Source organism: Protobothrops mucrosquamatus, unplaced genomic scaffold (genome assembly GCF_001527695.2).
Source record: "Protobothrops mucrosquamatus isolate PMUCROS unplaced genomic scaffold, P.Mucros_1.0 scaffold769, whole genome shotgun sequence".
Lineage (NCBI taxonomy): Eukaryota > Metazoa > Chordata > Lepidosauria > Squamata > Viperidae > Protobothrops > Protobothrops mucrosquamatus.
The window spans coordinates 192,635-212,475 of record NW_015387037.1 but is presented as its reverse complement, the minus strand read 5'-3'; the positions used below and the strand labels follow the sequence as shown (position 1 = coordinate 212,475).

The 19,841-nt window shown below is 49.2% G+C and overlaps 1 protein-coding gene across 1 annotated transcript; it reads left to right on the top strand.

Annotated features, from left to right (window-relative positions):
• The first annotated feature begins 1,422 nt into the window (after positions 1-1,422).
• On the top strand, positions 1,423-17,036 carry UPB1 (beta-ureidopropionase 1). Its single transcript, XM_015818624.1, has 10 exons — positions 1,423-1,523; positions 2,498-2,669; positions 3,651-3,738; positions 5,116-5,210; positions 6,620-6,781; positions 9,665-9,834; positions 12,211-12,292; positions 13,228-13,270; positions 14,731-14,885; positions 16,942-17,036. Exons 1-10 carry the CDS (start codon positions 1,423-1,425, stop codon positions 17,023-17,025), a joined length of 1,152 nt encoding a protein of 383 aa, XP_015674110.1. The 3' UTR covers positions 17,026-17,036.
• The last annotated feature ends 2,805 nt before the right edge of the window (positions 17,037-19,841 follow it).

Below are 19,841 nucleotides of genomic sequence, written 5' to 3'. Positions count from 1 at the left end.
AACTTTGAAAATGAATAACCAGTGGAACAGCTTGCCTCCAGAAGTTGTGGGTGCTTCATCACTGGAGGTTTTCAAGAAGAGACTGGACAGCTGTGGTGGGATTCAGAACCGGTAGCTAATTTTTTGTTGCCCAGGACCAGAATGGGCTTCCGGAAGCGGCATCCACACAGAGAACTGGTTGTTCACCTATTTGAATCCCACCACTGGGTATAGGGTCTCCTGCTTGAGCAGGGGGTTGGACTAGAAGACCTCCAAGGTCCCTTCCAGCTCTATTCTGATTGATTGATTCATTGATTGATTTACCCCCTTAAGTGGGGTTTCGGAGTGGGGTGCTTGCAGCTTCTTTCTCGGCAGCGAGCCCCCCTGGTTGGGAGCATCTTCTCTCTTGGGATGGAAAGCCTCGGTTTTCCCAGGGCGGGGGGGGGGCGGATGGGCGGGGCCTGTGTCCAGCCTCCACAATACAAAGCCCATGGAACAATCGGTCCCATTGAGGGCAATTAAATTGCAGGTCTAGGATCCCACCCAGTCGGAGAGAACTGGGAAATGGGCTGGCAGGGAAGCCAGATGAGTGCTGGTACGGAGGGGCTGGCTGGGACCCCCAGACTCGCTTGGACCACAGCAACGGGGGAAGGCAGCGCTTGGTCGCCAGGTGTGCACCCCAACAGGTTGCCGCGGCTGCGGAGCGGTGAAATAAAACTCCTGCGCACTCTGCCCATCCCTCTTCCAGGCCCCGTCAGGGATGAGACTTCCAGCCTGCTGCTGAATTCAAAAGTGGGGAGGGGGACATCAGCCCCTCCCGCCCTGCTGTGTCGCCACGCACCCACCGGCGCGGCTCCCCAGGCGGGATGGGGAAGGGGGGCGGCTGGAGGGCCAGAAGAGGCGCCTCGGGGAGCGGGGGAGGCAGGTCTGCCCTCTGGTGGGGGGGGCGCATCGCTCTCCCCAGGGCTGATTCCCACCAAGCGCTTTCTGGGGCTCGGTGTGCCGAGCGCAGCCGGCCGGGGGCGGCCCCGCAGGGACCCACTTGGGGCAGGGAGAGGCAGGACAGGAGCCGGGGAGTTCGGGCCCGGTCGCTCCCGCGACTTCGAGATGGGTTGGAGGGCAGGGAGGGCGAACAGCCCAGCCGCCCTCCGGCTCCGCTTCCCAGGCGCCCCTCCCCGCTCCGCCCATGGCGGGACGCGGAGCTTGGCCCGGGAACCCTGCGCCGCCCCCCGCCCGGTGGGATCCAGCCTTCGGGGCCCGGGGAGCCTCCCGCGAAAGAGCGGCCGGGGCGGCGCAGGAGAGGGGGCTGCCCACGCGGGGCCCTTCCCGGGCGCCTCCTGCGGGTTAAAGAGCGGCGAGGCTGGCTTAATGGTTAACTGGCGCCCGCCTCCCGCGCACCGCAGCCGCGCCGTCCGGGCAGAGGAGCGGAGCGGAGCTGCGGCGATGGCGGCGCGGCTGGACTCGCTGGAGCGCTGCCTGGAGCGGCACCTGCCCGCCGCCGAGCTGGCCGAGGCGAAGCGGCTCCTCCTCGGGGAGCCCCTCAGGTGCGCCGGGAGAGCCGGGGCGGCCTCCCCTCCCGGCGGGGCTTCGGGGGGCCCCTCTGCCACTTGGCCCCACTCCGAGCATGCCCCCCCGGCCCCGAGACCCTGCGGAAGAGGGGAGCCTCCAGGGCGCCCCGTCCCTGGCAGCGGCGGAGGGGAGGGGGAGGGCCGCAGCCTGGACTGGCCTTCCGGCCGGCCCACCTGAGCCCCACCCGGCCACGGGGGGGGTCTCGCCTGCAGGAGCCCTCGGCCGGGTCCCCCCCCTCCCCGCCTCGAGGCTGCGTGACCCTGCTCCGCTTCCGCGGCCCCGGGAAAGGCCCCGCCAGAGGCCCCCCTGCCTTCCTGGGCTGGGCTTCTGGCGCTGCACCGAGCCGGCCCTGATCCCCCGCCTGATGGAAGGGGGATCTCCATGGGATCTCCAGCTGCCCCCCCCCCGTTGGCCTGTCGTTGGGACCCCCTCCCTTCCAGGCGCTGGGAGGAGGCGGGGGCGCAGCACCTGGCACACGCAGCGCCCCCCCCCCCGGGATTGTCCAGGGATTGGGGTTCAGCAATGAATCGCCAGGTTCACTTTGTGTGCATTAAAAACAAAGGAGAGGAAGTAAATATTTGCTTCTGGCTGTGCTCACCCTGGAGATTGTGCCTGGTGTCCCCCTTAAAAGTCAGTTGTGGTTTCCAAATGAATAAAAAGTGCTCACACAAAACTCAAGGGAGACTTTTAGAAGTTCCTTTCATGTGTGAGGCATCATCTGTCCCAACTTTATACCTAGTTAAGGGTACATTGAAAAGCTAACCTCTGTGACATTTTAGATCCCGTGTTTACTTACTGGCATTCTATGATTGTATTTTACTTTTCTGTCCAATTAATATGTTTTCCACATTTCATTTGGATATAAAAAGTCTGAAGATGCCTTTATTATTTGGTTGGCAATTGCAGAAAAAAGAGAGAGGCTTCCCTCCTTTTCTTTAACTTATTTCAGGCCACTGGATCTGCCCAAGGAGGCTCTCTCGGCTGCTGCAGAGAGGGACTTTGAGCTGCAGGGCCACAAGTTCGAGGCGGCACCAGAGCAGCTGCGGCAGCCATGCCTGGTCCGAGTGGGGCTGGTCCAGAACAAGATTCCTCTGGCCACAGACGCGCCTGTCGCTGAGCAGGTAGGAGCTGCGGGGGTTCTCGTTGCAGCCTCGGCATTCACTGTTCGTCTGCAGGGGCCCTTGGACCCTGGAAGGGAGATGTGGAACCAACACATTGGGGCAGATGGAAACCACAGAGGGCTTGGTGGGGACATGGATGTGTAGTGGCCGGGAGGGTGAAAATTCTCCTGCCTGCTGCACCCTCCGCATGTTTATCGGGTGGGGCAGCTGCTGCCAGCTCCTCGTTTTGCAAGTTCAGAGGAAGGGTGGTGAGATGGTTTTGGGGTGGGCTCTAGGTCTAGGACAATGAGGCTGTAGATACAGTCCACAAAGGATGTCTCCTTCACAAGGCCACAAGCAAGGTTTGGCCGCCTATCACTGTTGTAAATCATGCAATTGTGTTCATTACAATAAATTATATAAAAGTCATTTTGATGAAGTACACAACTCAAAGTGGTGGCTGTCATCTTTTCTGTCCTCTTTTGACAACCTTCTCATTACTCAAGCTCTGGGCATGGGTGTGACTTTGGGGTGTGAAGGTCCTATGGCCACAGGGATGCCCCCCTGGCTCTGAGCACTGGCTTGAAGTGGGCAAAATGCAGGGCACCTCTTGTCCAGCCAGTGGCGAAGGAAGCCCTCCTTGGGGAGAAGAAGCAGAAGCTGCTCGTGATTCCAGGATGTCCCTGGCAGCAGCAGGACGTCTAACGGCCCCTTTGGCATGGGGGGATGCTGCCCCTTTTGCTGGGTTTAAAAGTTAAACATTATTAGTCTTATTCTCCAAATAACTGCTGGCTCTTGTTCTCTCAAAGAGGGAGATGAGATGCTCCTTTACATCTTTTAAGAAGTTTTGAGTGTGGAACTCACTAAAAAGCCTCCTTCGCAATCCTTGGGCATCGACCCCTTTCCTCACTTGGCATTTACCTGTGTTTGGGGGGGGAGGAGTATAATAGTAATTTATTAACACTTTATGTTGCTTTAACCTTCAATGCTGCTTCTGCCTAGGTAGCTGCACTGCACAGACGCATACAAGAGATTGTGGAAGTGGCTGAAATATGTGGAGTAAATGTGATCTGTTTCCAAGAGGCTTGGAGTAAGTCGCAAGTGGTCTCAAAGCTCGGATTTATAGAATAATTCACTGACCAGACAAACGTTGGTCTTATGGAGAGGTTTGGAGTGGAAGGGCTGCACTGAGCTAGCATCCATGGGGAGGGGGTGGCATGAAATAACCTTGTTGGTTATTGTGCTGCAAAATAACCCTGTGAAGGAAAATATATTTATTATGGCATAAGCCATCTTGGATGAAGAGGACAAGGGCTATTTGGCAGCTAGTGGGCAGGAGACGGCCAGAAGGCAAAGCTAAAAGACCAGTCGGAGGCAGGACCAGAAAAAGGAGGAACAGGCCGGAGGGAGAGATTCTCGGACTGGGCGAGATCATAAATTCCTCCCGGGTTGCAGCTCCTGGCCAGGCCCCCGAGGGAGGGGCCTGGCGGGAGAGGGGGGCGCTGCTCCTTCTGGAGAGGTGAGGTGACTGACCAGGATGAGAGAGTCCCTGATGTGGAGGAGGGTCTTCTTGAAGCTCTCCCTCCTTCATTCTTGTGGGCAGAGGGGAGGCAGGGAGGGGGGAGGGCTTGGTGGGATTGGGTTTTTTGGCAGGATTTGCCAAAAATTGATGATAGGTAGGTAGCTAGGTAGGTAGAGAGAGAGAGAGAGAGAGAGATTGAGATGATAGGTAGATAGATAGGTAGATAGGAGATAGATAGATAGATAGATAGATAGATAGATAGATAGATAGATAGATAGATGATAGATAGATAGATAGATAGATAGATAGATAGATAGATAGATATGTTATGTTATGTTATGTTATGTTATGTTATGTTATGTTATGTTTGATATGATATGATATGATATGATATGATGATATGATATGATATGATATGATAGAAATAAAAATAGAGATAAAGAGAGACAGACAGACAGACAGACAGACAGAGATTGATAGATGATAGATTGATAGATAGATAGATAGATAGATAGATAGATAGATAGATAGATAGATAGATAGATAGATAGATAGATAGATAGATAGATAGATAGATAGATAGATAGATCGATCCTGATTGGCTTCAGCAGAGGGGACAGAACAGCCTGGATGGGGGGAAAATAGCTTGGCCTGATATAAGACCCACATCAGTATTCCTCTGAAATTTGTTATAATATTTTCTGTTAGGAGCTTGAGTTTTAAAATAAAATGAGAGACTATTTTACTTGACCTTGATTTTAAGGAATATAAAACAGCAAAGTCAACCCCGTTCACCTGGTTTAGATTTCCATCTTTGCAGAGATGATTGCATTAGTGGCAGAGAGCAAGTCAGTCAATATTTACAGGCTTCCTGACCAGGTTAAAAGCTGTTTTGTTTAACCAGAGCAAAGTTGGTGCTCATTTCTTTTTATGCTGTTTCACCAGCCATGCCGTTTGCTTTCTGCACACAAGAGAAAATGCCATGGACTGAATTTGCTGAATCAGCAGAAGACGGACCCACCACAAGATTCTGCCAAATGGTAGAGAAGTCCTTTTTGCTCCCCCCCTGCAAATACCACGTTTTCCCCAAAATAAGACCTATCCCGAAAATAAACCCTAGCTTGATTTTTACGTGTGTGCCTAATATAAGCCATACCCCCAAAATAAGCCCTAGTTAAGAGCCTGCGCAACTGGCTGCCCATGCATTCCTTCTGGTTGTTTGCGGTGCCACCACCACGAGGTGAGGTGAGGCAGGCGGGGGAGAAGTGGAGCTGCTCCACGCGCCCCACACCTGCTTATCTCAGGGCCCCTGCCGCCAGGCTTCCCACGCCCCAACACTTGTCTTGCCTCGCCTCGCGGCAGCGGCACCAACAACCCCGTCCAGCAGGAGCCCGCGTGGCCACCACCGGCCCACTTCTTCTGCAGTCGCTTGCCGCCACTCGCGCACATCAGCCCTGGCATCCATTCATCGGCAGAGGCCTTCAGGAAAGGCCTCTGCAGCCCAGAACGGAGCCCTGGGTTGACACACATACTGTTCTTTTAACATTGTTTGTGGCACACAGTTTGGTTCTGCATAATATTGTTTTGCATTCATATCCTGCATTTCCTCTATACATTCTCATCCTTCTGTAAATTGGGAGGACTGTGAATATCTTTTACTGCAGGAGCCAGCCACTCTGCCAGAAGGAGGCTATGCCTGATCATGCTTGTGATTGTGTGCACCGCCATTTTGGAGTCAGACCCATTTAGCTAAATCGGAAATTTGTTTATTATGAGATTATGTTGGGAAGGAATTAACAGTGAGAAATGTATAGCCTGGGTGGTCCTGTTTGGCTCCATTTATTGTTTCAGTCAAAATGGGTGGATTGGGTCTCTGAGGAGGAGGAGGAGGAGGAGGAGGAGGAGGCTGCATCTTTGCAGCTTTGTGCATCCAAGCGAGCTTGCCTGAAAGTTCATCTTCCCTTCTTGAGTGGGAAGCATCTTGTTCTGTGAAGTGATTTGCTGACTCCAAAGGGACAAAGCTGCTCTGGTTAGCATCTCAACTATTTTCACTAAAGTGTAGGTTCAAGAATGGGTGACTATTAATGTGAGATTAATTGCATCCTGGGGGATGTTGTGGTAACATTCAGACATATGGGATCACAAGATGATCCAAGGGGAAGGAAGAGAGAATGTAATTGGATCAAGAAAGACATGACCCCTCAAGGTTGAAATATAATACAAAATGCTCTTTCCAGAAAGGACAATAATGTAATCATTCACTTTAAGTTGCACAGAGAGGATAATTGCTGTGTTTCTAGAAAATGAACGCTGAACACGGTGCTCCTGGATCATCTCAGAGGTGCTCTGCAAAAGGGCAGCTCTGCTCCGCCATTGCCCTTTCTGGTGCAGCCACCTTGCTGAATGAACAAACCCCCCAAAATACAACGTGGCATAATTTTGTTTGCAGCTGGCTAAGAAACACAATCTGGTTGTGGTCTCTCCCATCCTGGAAAGAGACGCTGCCCATGGAGGAACCCTGTGGAATTCAGCCGTGGTCATTTCCAGCTCCGGTTCTGTGCTGGGGAAGAGCAGGAAGAATCACATCCCCCGGGTGGGCGACTTCAATGAGGTGAGTGTGGGATGGCCAGGGAGCACGGGGACCTCTGCTGTCTCTGCAGGGCTGGAGCTTTGGGGTCTGGAGGTGGCAGAAAAGCATTCCCAGGACTGGAAATGGGGGTTGATCCTTCCCAAGGCACTGAGAGGGAGTCGTGTGCGGGGAAGAATTCCTGGCTTAATCCCCACAAGGGAGAGTAGCTGACGGAAAGGCAGAGATCTCGCAGCTGAGCAGCCCAAAGAAAAAAATGGGCATCCAGCAAGCAGAGGCTGCAATCATCTAATCAGGGGTGAGGCCAGCCCCCCCCCTCCCTCTGACCGGGCAGGGCAGGAGAGCCTCTCCAGGCCTGGCTGTTTGGTGAAAGATAGAGGATGTAAAAGGTTTGGTTTCGAAAGCGTTCCAGGGCAAACTTCCACACTGGATCCCATTTCGATGGCAAAACTGCGGGTTCAAGGGTGAAATGGGCTGTTTTGAGGATCTGAGATTCAATTTGGAGGAGCTGCATTGTGGGACTGCCTCAGGAGGGCCTCCTCAGGGTTGGAGCCCTGGAGTTTTGCAACTTGTTCTGGGAGCTGCAATTGCCTCATCAAGGCTCAGCGAAGCCAGGAAGATGTCGGTGTGCCAGCAGAGGGGTGAAGGCCCGTATCTCCTCTGGGGCAAAGGTTCTCTGGAACAGATTCCATCCGGTCTCCCTCTCCTAGCCAAGTGGACAGACGACCAAGGAAAGAAGAAATGGCCACCGGATTTCTAGTGAGGAGACATGTATACCCTAATCCACCACCCCCCAAGCAACCGGGGCCTCAATCGGAATAGTTCCCTCCCTGGAATATTCTCCGTGTTGTTTTTTACCAGCTGTACAGAAATTTTACTTTCTACTGCAGGTTTATTTTTATCCATGGTCAGACTGTGATAGTGGAGTAGTCCTGGGCAAAGGACAAAGCCTCCAGTCACCTGAGCATTGCTGCAAATCTGTAAGCGATTGAGCCAACCCACCAAGCGGCTCTGGGTGCAAGCAGACATTTGGCATAGCCAAACATCCAGCTTCCCTCCCCTCCCCTCCAGACACACCGCCAAGCATCACCAGTCACTGCCCCTTAACCGCTGGGACTTCCTGGGAATGTGGGAGCGCTCAGAATGTCTTCTGATGCATCGGGCCTTGGATCAAGCCGTGCATTTTGAAAACTAAGGTGCTGAGCAGCTCTCCAGGTTTCATGTGGAAGCGAGAAACGACTGGGGAGGGGTCTGCGGGAAGAGGACACGCGTGGAGGTCAGCCCTGTGAACAGCTCAGTCCTGGTGGGGGGTCCTCTAGATGGGGCTGGACATAGACTGGATAGGAATTTATTTGTGCAAAGTCCAGCAAAACAACTGAAATTGCTCTTGGAAGAAATGGGTAAAGTTTTCTCTAGCTATTCTGAATACCTTCAGATGTAGCCACAGGGCTTTTACCACCAGCTTAGAGCTAGGTAGTAGCAACAGAGGTTAAATGGATGAGGCCGGCTGAAATGAGTCCCTCTGACTGTTCTGTGTCCTAACTTGGGTTATTTTCCTGCTAATTAACTTTTTTTTTCAAGGAAGGGAACTTCAAGGAACGGAGTGCAATTAGAGAGATTCTAGAAATCATTTGCAAATAATGAACTTAGGTAATGAATTAAACACAATAGGCAAATAAAATGTTTTGGAGGCTACAAGTTTAATAAAGAAACTAAAGAAATAAAGCAAAGGGGAGACTGAAGTCACAGAATCAAATTTATTACCTTCACTGTTCCTGCATTAAAGTTTGAAATATGAGCTGAGTATCATGAGGCACAAAGACCGATCAAGGATTACAAGATCCCCCCAGAGAAACGTTGGACTTGATGTGGACACCATGAACCATAGGAAAATGCAGCACAAGAGGGGAGGGAGGTGTTGAAGTCCTGGATGGGCCCAATATCTATGATAATACAAGCCTGGGAGGCGTCTGGGTTAAGATAAAAGGGAAACCTAATAGGAAAGATGTCTTGCTGGGAGTCTGTTACAGACCACCAACCTGTCGGAATATTTATTAAAGCAATAACGGAAGCTTCAAAACACCATGAAGTGGCTGTGATGGGATATTTCAATTACCCAGACATCTGTTGGAAGACTAATTCACAAAGCTGGGAGGTCTGGCCCACACCCAGGAAGAGCAACAGAGATTGCAGTCTCATCTGGATAATGTAGAGGTCTGGGATCAGCAGGACAAAATGTCCTTCAACTGAGAGAAATGCCAGGTATTATATTTAAGGGGGTAAAATATGGGACGCACACAGGTACACGGTGATGGATACATGCTAGAAGCACGATGTCGGAGAACGTCTTGGGTGCGAGAGGGTTGCCGGAAGCTCTCACACCCAAGAGCAATGCACTTCAGAGCCGTGGTGGAAAAAGCACTGCATTAAAGAAGGGGAAGATTTCACCCACCCCTCCCTCAGCCCTGGTGAGGCCGTGCCTGGAGCATCGTGGACGATTCTGGGCACTACATTTCAGATGCGTATTGCAGGTCAGAAGACATTCGGAGGACAGCAAAGATGACCCAGGCCTTGAGGATGGTCTGCAGAAGAGCGATGGAGGGGAGAAGTGGTGCCAGGGTCCAGTTACATAAAAGGGGGCCCTAGAGGAACCGTTTCCCAGGCCACAGAATCTAGGGCCAGAAATAAGGGATATAAATTGCAGCCACTTAGATTTCATTTAAACGTAAGGACAAAGCTTTTGGCGGTACGTGCTGCTCTAGTGGCCTATCTGCAGAGGCTTGTGGGTTCTCCATCTTGAAATGTGTGAGAAGAAGGTGGACAGCAGCCCTTCAGGGTGGGAGTAGAAGAGGCTCCGGAGTTCTAACCGTGATTTAGTCCTGAGGTGGCGGATCGTCTCTTTTGCAGTCAAGATATTACCTGGAAGGGGACCGAGGACACCCAGTGTTTGAGACCCAATTTGGGAAGATTGCGGTGAATATTTGCTTTGGTCGCCATCATCCCCTCAACTGGCTCATGTACAGTTTGAATGGAGCAGAGATCATCTTTAACCCTTCGGCCACTATTGGCAAACTCAGGTATAGTAACCATCATTTTGTTGCAGAAAAATGGAATAAAATAGCTGGATAGATCCCATGAATAGCAGGATTTGGCAGCTTCCTAATGAGAAGCCATTCAGATAGTCTCTTGATCTGGATTCAGGTCTGTGACTTATCTGTCTTTAATGAAAACCTTTTCTCCAGAAGCTCAGATCCTTCCATCCATTTTCCACCCATTTTTCCGTCCTGGTTTGCCAAGAGGATGGCATGTTTGGCTCTCCCCTCCCCCCATCTGCCCCCTTCAGCCAGGAGAGCCAAAAGGAGGCCGTGGCCTTCCCCTCCCTCTCCATCAGAAATGCCGGAAGGAGCCTCAGCTCTGCTCCTTGCACTGATGAGAAGTCTGGGAACCTTTTTCAAAGCAGGCAGCAGTGCAGACTTGCCAGCTTAATTTCTCTGTTCTCTTCTCCCTCTCCCCCTCTCTCCCTCTCTCTATTCTCTCTATTCTCTCTCTCTCTCTCTCTCTGCAATGGTGGCGGATATCTGTAGCTCCGGTGTAGGTTTGTTCTCCCCCGAGCTTTTGTGACCAGGCTAGGTAACGTCTTCAGCGGTGTTTAGGGGGTGTCCATGTTTCTCTGTTTATAAGGGTTTTGTGTGGTCAGTTGGTCTTGTGATGGGGAGGTCACGTCAGGTGAGGGTCTTGTGATGGGTCTTGGATTCGATTGGATCAATTGGAGCTATACAAGGATCATTGGCAACGCTATCACCATGTCCGCAAATTTATTGGAGCCTGGCACTCCAGAAATAATTCCATCAATAGATAGTGGCCTACAACTAGCCTACAAACTCCTCAGAATTCAAATCAGCCACACAGCCAACCAGCAACAGCACGACCCTCAGCCAACTCATGCAACCCCCAACCACCCCTCAACCAGCACTTCAGCTCCCAGTGACCCTCAGCTGATGTTTACCTCCCCATTACAAGACCCATTACAAGATCCTCACCTGATGTGGCCCACACCTGATCCTTCACAAGACCCATCACAAGATCCTCATCTGATGTGATCTCCCTATTACAAGACCTACTGACCCCAGGAAGCCCTTATAAACAGAACCACCAACACCGACACCCCCTAAAGTCCACTAAAGATTTTATCTAGCCTGGTAACAAAATATTCAGAAACCAACCCACAAGCTCAGAGAACAAACCTCCACCCTCTCCTCTCTGTCTCTCTGTCTGTCTCTCTCTCTGTCTCTCTCTCTGTCTCTCTCTCTCTGCATGAGTGCATAGCAGCACAGATACAGAAGACTGATTTTCAAGTTTTAGAGGTGGAATGTTTTTCATGTAAGGAACCTTGGTTATATGAATGCAAAAGGTAAAACAGTGATAGAGACAAGATACAATCTTTATTATTTCACCCATTACCCGGTAAGCATCAGTTTCCCACCTACAGTAATGCAGAACAGTCCAAGATTATGTAGGAAATGTAAAGGAATGCTTCATAAGCAGGTAATCTGTGTGCACAAGTTCACCCATAACCCCACAGATAACTAGTTGCAGGCAGGTTCCTCCTGATTAGGTTGTATTAAGTTTATATACTGGATGCTGTTTCAGATGACAGACTTTTTAGACCATCATGTTTCTTTTAAGGAGACCCAAAGGAGCCAGATCCCCCCAAATGGACTTTGGAAGTTGGGTTTTCCCTGTAATTTTTCCACATCTCTTCTTCAACAGTTGGGAGGGGAAGAAAAAGCCTAAATCATGGTTTGGATGCAAAGAAAGAGAGGATGAAAATAAGCAAATGCTGCTTCAGTCCAAACAGACCCAACAGAGGTCCTGGTGATCGGTAGAATTCGGGAGGCAGCTCGGTTGGGTGGGTCATGCTGCCTCTAAAACCTTGGCATCAGGTGGTTCAGGTGGTCCTCAGATCACCACTACCTTGGGAAAATCAAGGTGAAGTCCCGGCACCCGCTCGTAGCTGATCTGTCATTCAAACAGTGAAACTTTGTAAATTGGACTTTCCTTGAAACGTGCTGGAGCAAAACGTGGCACTGGAGTTTTCTCAGAAAGAGTTTTATTGGCTTTGAGTTTGCCTTGAGGCACAAGTCAAATGCAACAAGACCCTCTTCCCATAGGGCTCTGCTTTGCTGAACGCCCCGTGCCCAGGGGACCACGTGGTGGCCCTCTCAGAGTGGCTCCTTCACCAAGTCTAACTCTCTTCTGTAGCTCCTGGGCAGGTTCATTTTTCATTCCTGGTCATTCCTGGTCATACGAGATGTTTGCTGGATTTTATTGCATGTCTATCAGGGTGCCCAATGGAGAGCGGGCGCCCTGTGCCCGTTTCATGACAAAACAAGCCGCGTGGGTGGGAGAGAAAGTTTGTCTGCAGAATATAATTTTCTTGGTGGCCTTTACAGTGAATCCATGTGGCCCATCGAGGCGAGAAATGCCGCCATTGCCAACCACTGCTTCACTTGTGCCATCAACCGCGTGGGGACGGTAAGGCCTTTCGGCTCTCCTTGCCCAAAGATTTGGCTTTAGAAACTGTCGCTTTAGAGAAAATAGTCTTTGCGAGGTTGTCTTGTGTGTCAAGTACATAATCCACTTCTGAGGAGCATGGGGGGAGGGGGGCTCATGCCATGAATCAACTCTCAGCCAGTCAAGTGCTTTCTTAGCTACCCTGTGGCTAAAAGTCTCTCTCTGCTAAATAGAAACGCACTAAATACGGAGCAGTTAACACGAAACATGGTTGATTTAAGGGACAACAGAATTCTCTATATAACAAATATTTAATAAACACTTGATATAGAAGTTGATAAAGACACCTGTGTGTAGGCTTCAGTCCATAAGGGATGCGTGTGGGGAACATTCAAACTCTCACTGTGTTCTTAGCTGCCTTCTTCCCACCATTTCTGGGGAGGGGAGTGCCCCCTCCTGCTAAGGAGACTTGCTCTTCCCTTCCTTCCCCACCACCTAGACACCCTGAATGCCCACCACAATTCTGCTTGTTGCCCCAGAGGGGGGCCCTCCCCCTGGAAGCTCCAGGCGCCTCCATTGTTCCTGGGGGTCCGGTCATAGGGTACCTGCCCCGGGGAGGGGGGCGGCAGGTACAGTCATCTCTGCTTTCCATGTTCCCTTCTCAAAGCCAACAACCGCTCGAGAAGATGCAATAAATGCTTCCAAGGCAGACAGAAGCTATTGGATGGACAAGGATTGCTGGCTAATGTGGCCTCCTGGTTTTTTTAGAGCAGAGATGGGGAACTGTGGCCCCTTTGTAACTTGTGGACTTCAACTCCCAGAATTCCTGACCCAGCATGAATGACTCAGGAATTCTGGGAGTTGAAGTCCACAAGTCATAAAAGGGCCATAGTTCCCCACCCCTGCTTTAGAGTAAGAGTAAGGATATTCAGTTTGTACCTTTTGGCTTCTTACAGGAATTTTTCCCAAATCCCTTTACATCTGGAGATGGAAAACCGGGTGCGTATGGTTTTTTCCTTGGGGGGGGGCTGGCTGGCTGGCAACTGCAGGAGCTCTTCCCCCACTGTCTCCCCAAAGTCTTTGAGGGCTGAAATCTGGCAGGAGCGGGAGGATCCGCCTGCCCTTTTCCTTCCTAAGAGAGTGATATTGATGGTAGCTGGGAAACAACAATGGAAGTACATTAGGCCAGTGGTTCTCAACCTGTGGGTCGGGACCCCATTTGGGGTCGATCAACCATTTCATGGGGGTCGCCAAGCAAGGCTGTCCGCCATTTTTTTTGTCCGCCATTTTTCCCCCCTTTTCCGGTGGGTGCCTTACCTCCCTTGGGCTGGGCCAGCTGGTGGTCAGCCTGCTCCGTCTCTGCCGCTTGCCAGCTACACCTCGGCCGGCGCAGGGGGTGGAACCACGCATGCGCAGCGCTCCCAGGCAGGGAAAGTCCTTGACTTACGACCGGTTGGGTAGTCCTCGACTTACGACTGGTTTAGTCCTCAACTTACGACCGGTTTAGTCCTCGACTTACGACCGGTTTAGTCCTCAACTTACGACCGGTTTAGTCCTCGACTTATGACCAGTTTAGTCCTCGACTTACGACCGGTTGGGGTCGCGGCATTAAAAAGGTTGAGAACCACTGGATTAGGCTATGAAATGCTGCCCTAAGGAAAAAAGAGTCAAACACATTATTGCTTGGGAAAGTGAACATGACAAGAATCTAGAGTTGCAATTGGTCACAACATGATCATGACCCGGAACTAGAACAAAATTTCACTCTGCTCTCCGTGAACTAACTGTGGCTTCTGAAAAGCATTCAGACAAATTGGAAAGGCTTCTGTGAAGGAGAGTGAGGATGAACAGGCAACCAAGAAATGTGTCAGGAGAACAGATTGGAAGCATCAGAGTAGAGCAGATCGAAGTCCATCTTCGACTATGGACATTCACTTGGTGGCTCTCCCCTCCCCCCCTCTGAGAATTTGAAGGGGGGGGCTACTTATATCCCTCCAGCTGAAGAAAAGGCCCCATATAAGTCTAATGGGTGGTTAGGTGGATGGGCAAGGAGAGTCCTGGGGAAAGTTCCTGAAGAGAAGATAGCAGCTGGAAAGAGGGCACAGCAGCAAGAATCAAGGTGTCCCTCTCTTGCCAGAGGGCAGGATTAACGGATGTAAGAGACAGGAAGGCAGATTCCGATGGAGGGTAATGAAAAGCCTAACAAATAGAGCACTTGGGAAGCTGGGGGGCTCTCTCCATCTTCTCTCTGGGGTGCTTGAATTTGGAACCTGATGGGCAAGGGATGTCCAAGTTGAAGTCCACGAGTCATAAAAGAGCCAAGGTTGACTACCCCTGATTTAAATTATCTCCAACAGGAGGATAATATGGCCCTGATCACATGCAATCGTCGCTCTGCTGTGGTGGATCTCTTTGCTGACTATTAATAAAATCCTGTTGTTCTGTATTAATTTATGAAGCTCATCGTGACTTGGGCTATTTTTATGGCTCAAGTTATATAGCTGCTCCAAATGGAAGTCGGACCCCAGGACTGTCAAGAACCCGAGATGGACTCTTGGTGGCAGAAATGGATCTAAATCTTTGCAGACAAGTTAATGATGAATGGAATTTCAAGGTAAGACCTTTTTCATCTCTCAAACTGTTCAATATGTATTTCAGATCTGGGAATTTTGAACTCTGGTGGCTTTTATTCTTCTGAATATCACCTTTTATATTTGTGTTCTGGAAAAACACATCTGTTCGGGGAAGGTTAATGTTTTGCAGGACCTGCAAAATATGGTCATCGACAATTGGAATAATATTTTATTCTGAGTGACTAAGGGAACAAGACTATTACAGATTGGAGAAGTATTCATTATCCTCGTTCTGTAAAATTTTAAAACCTTTCTTTTGAAAAAAACAGTGCTCTAATTTAAATGTGAATAATTCCATCATGATGATCCAAGTTAGTGATATTTGATACTCCTTAAAGGGATTACCTAAGAAGATAGAGATATTTTCAAGAATTGCCCACGGGGTTACTTATTTAAGAGCCCCCATGTCCTTAAGTAGTTCAGGCTTATCAGCAGTGGTGTGGCTGCTTCTCAAAGGCAAGAATCCCCTCTGAGCCCAGAGGCAGGGCAGACGAACAGGACCCCCAACCCAGAAGGGCCTTTGCTGTATGGGACCCGAGCAGGGAAATGCACCCTGTGAAGGAGCAGAGACACATCCGAGGCTGTTTTTGGACTGATCGGTCATTACGGCCTTGAGCAGCTTCTCTGGCCCAAACACCTCTGACCAGTCTCAGCTGCAGTAGTGAGTTGCTTAGCTACAACCATCTTGCATTATCTCAGAAGAAACCCAGAACCTTCACCTGGTGCAAAACATGACTGGGAGGGTCCAAAGCAGTAGCAATAGCACTTAAACTTATATACTGCTTCATAGTGCTTTACAGCCCTCAGCGGTGTACAGAGTCCGCCTATTGCCCCCAACAATCTGGGTCCTCATTTTACCCACTTCGGAAGGATGGAAGGCTGAGTCCACCTTGAGCCAGTCAGAATCGAACTGCTGGCAGTTGGCAAAATTAGCCTGTAATGCTGCATTCTAACCACAGCTCAAAGAATTACAACCAGGTCTTGCTGACCTAAGTTTTATGCTAGCCCTATTTATTGTGACTGGAAACAATTTGGAGGCCAGCAGAGATGGGGGAAAAGTTGGCAGGATGCAGCTCTTCCCATATCAACATCCTGCATTGCAAGGTAAGGATCTCAGGAGGATCAGTTTTGTAGTACTTGTCCTGGGCCCTTTTTCAGATCTCTGTTTCATCTTCCTGTCTATTAATGGAAGGTTTTACAGGCCAAACAGATCAATTGTTAGGATGACCTTTGCCCTCCCGCCAAGGATTTAGCGCTTGCACACACACACACACACACACACACACACACACACACACACAGAGAGAGAGAGAGAGAGAGAGAGAGAGAGAGATGCTGATGGAGTCCTGCAGGATCATGATCTCTCCCAGAACATTGCTGGCTGGGAAGCAAACACCTCTTTCCTTCCTTCCTGGACTTCCTGCATGAGAGCTAGGGTTCTCTTGTTCCTCTGGACAAAATATTTTTATCTGGATATGTCCCCTCCATCCTTCGAGTGATTCTCCAGTGTATAAAATGGGAGACTGCCCCCTCAGGAGGGTTGATATAAAAGTTTCCACACATTCAGTGTTCCCGTGATGCCACTGGAGCTGTGGACCAATGTGGCCCTACTGAGAGCTATTGCAAAGTAGCTTTGGGGACCGGTGAGAGCCAATCATGAGACCCCAGGAAGCAGTGATTGACCACCAGCCTGGTTGCCTTCTGGCCCTGGCCTGTAGCTGCCCATCACAGGCCGAGAGTCTCTGCAGAGTGGGGATAACACAACCTGCCCTGAACAGTACTTTTCATGTCATATTCTGTAGTTTTATAGCATCTGAGCAGGCTGTTGCCGTGTTCAGATATATAATGATTGGAATTCATTTTATGAAGCATTTGGTAAGTTAATCCTGGAAAATTGGACCTCCTTTTCCATCACTAATCTGAATATTTGTTAGGGGATGCTAACAACTTAGCCCCTAGGCTTGAAATACCACTTCGGAAGTGTTTGCAGCAACAGCGGTGTGTGAAAATAACGGTTTCTTTTTCTCCCTTTTCCAGATGACTGGAAGGTACAAGATGTATGCCGAGGCACTTGCTGCATTTGCCCAGCCCAACTTTGTGCCCAACGTCATCCGAGAGTGACCTGTAAGGTCCTGCCTCGGCTCTCTTCTCAGAAAAGCATGACTCTTGAAACAAGCGTTATTTCAAAAGGATCTTTTACTGAGAGAAAGTGATTGCAGAGAAGCCAGGCAGAATCTGAAGTTCCTGCGTGAAATGTTAAGCTAATTTCCCATTATTCAAACCCCAACCCAATGCCCCAGTCCATCAGGAGCCAATCCACTTGCGTGAAGGTGTGAAAGCTCCAAGACGAGAAGCTAATAAGTCGTTCTCTGGCGCTGCGACCTTGGTAACAGGCGGGAGCTGGCCAGAAGGGAGTCCCTAATTCCCACACAGATACATCAAAGCAAAAGCATCAAATTCTTCAATCCCAAAGTAACATTCCCCCCTCCCCTTGGAATGGCAGCATTCTGACAGGGACCTGATATGCTGCCCCCCTAAAAGAAGGAGATTCGTACCTGCAGGAGAGAAATGAATAAACAGGGAACAAGAAAACAAAGGTTATACTCATTTTGGTTTATTTGGGTACCGATTGTGGAAGCATTTAAGTATTCTAGGGGCCTTAATGTGCTTCTTGTTTACCCATTTGTCCTGGGCCGAAGGGAAACCTTTCCCTGCTGTTAGGTATTGAGTGGTTCCCCTCTGTGTGCCTGATGAGTCAAGGATTTCTTTAATTTCAAAAGGCTGTTCCCCTTCTACCATCAATGGTTCAGGTACAGGTGGGGGCACTGGCCTTAAGGGGGAAACCGTTTCATTTTTTAACAGACTACAGTGGAATATGGGGTGGATCTTTCTCAATGACTTAGGCAACTCCAATTCTACTATAACTGATGAAGTCCAGCGTTAACTTTGTTAGGCATAAAAGAATCCGGCAAGTTTGAAGAAAAGCTAACTCTGAAACTATGGCGGGAAACAGTTAATTAAAAGAGTAAAACTTTCCCTCCGCTCCTGACAGTTCAGCCACATTGTCCCATATACCTTCCCGTAATTATTATGAGAAGAAACTTCAGCTGCCAAAACAGCCCTTCACCTCTCACATGGATAAGGAACACCTGCGGATTCAAAACTGTCCCCTCTTCCCCTCCCGCACTGTTGGTGCGCTAGAAGCACCCAGCGGTCCCAGAGACAGGAGGCTTCGCTGCTTGACACAAATTCTTCAGTCCCAAAGTAACACTCCCCCCTCCCCTCAGAATAGCAGCATTATGACCGGGACCTGACATGACCTCTCTGCCCAGAGGGAGGAGGGTCTTCTGCAGATAGTTCCATCTTTACAGGAATGGCCTCTGCTTTCCAAACTCTCTCTTCCTGACTGGTCTCCTCCCCTATATTAAAAGCTGCCCTGATACCTTCTCAGTTGCAACACCTTCTCAGTGTTGTAAATGGGGCATGGAGACAAGCATCATTCTAGAGTCTTCCCCCGTTGAATGGAAATATTTGGTCCTATCCTGTCCTAAAAACAATTATAAAGTGCCTTTGATGAAGGTGAGATATATTCAAGAGACGTTCTTAGTTCAGAAAGGCAAATTATCAGATGATAAAGATCTGGTGGACATGCCCACGAGGAAAAGAGCAGGGCGAGCCAGGGTCTTCTCCTTTACTAGAGACGTAGAGGGAGAGCCAAGTGGTGATGCACACCTGGATGGAATCCAGAAGACAGTTTCAGCGCAATATCTTAATAATGTTGCAGAAGTAGACTGAAAGTTCAACAAACTTCAGAGAGACAAGGGCAGAATGTTTCATTGAAGAAACGAGTGATATTGTGCACTATTCAGGTGACCCTGAGGGCACAAATATCACTCCAGGTGGCCTCAGAGAGAGAGCTAATGACCAGCTGACTGCAAAGAATATAAATCCTTCCATCCTCCACCATCTGATCAGAACTGAATAAACGTTTTGGGTGAGAGGCGAAACGTCTTCAAGGAAAGACAAAGTCCAATTGCTTTTGGAGCATTAATGAAATGTATTTGCCTCCCAAGTCCCTGCAACACCAGGTGGTTTGCCAATTGCTTAAAACATTAAGAAGAAAAAGGAGGGTGAGTGAAGATGGCAACATGCCGAAACCAGATCAGAGCTAAGGGAACCAGCCCCCCCCTCCTCCAGCCCAAAGGAGGCTTCAGGCCAAAGGCCTCGCTCTGTCCAAGGAGGAAAGAAAAATAATGGCTAAAAGGGAGGCAGAAGAATTTTAGGCAAAAACCATAGAAAAGTAGTTTCCTACTTGGAAGATCTTTGTTTCATTTTATTTTGTACTAGCTGTACCCAGCCACGCGTTGCTGTGGCTCAGTCTGGTTAAATGGAAAAGAAAGAAAAGAGAAAGCGCACGTTTGTAATATGTTTTTGTTTACGTAAAATTGCTTTTACGTCCAACAGATGGCGCTGTTTTTTAAAAAAAGCATGTTTTTACCTGTCACAGGTGTGACATTTATATAATAGTAGGTATATAAAAACACACGCGTATTCGAATGCAACGTTGTCAAAATTTCAAAACAATTGGTGAAGAACTTTTGGAGATTTAAGATTTTGAACAAACGAACATTTACATTTTTATTTATATAAATTAATACCAAACTGCACCTCCAGTATTTTTTTTTTCAATACAAAATTTTATTATTTTTTCAACATAAAATTTTTTTTTTTCACAAATACTACACAATGCTATATAAAAAAACCCCCACCCCCCCACCCCCCGGACTTCCCAAACCTAATCCCAGGATAATATTCAGATATAAGTAAACAAATATTAACATCTCTAACTCCACAAAATATATTATTCTACATGAGTAGGTAAGATATATAAAAGAAAAGAAAAAATTTTCTAAAAACCTAAATTATATTCCACCACT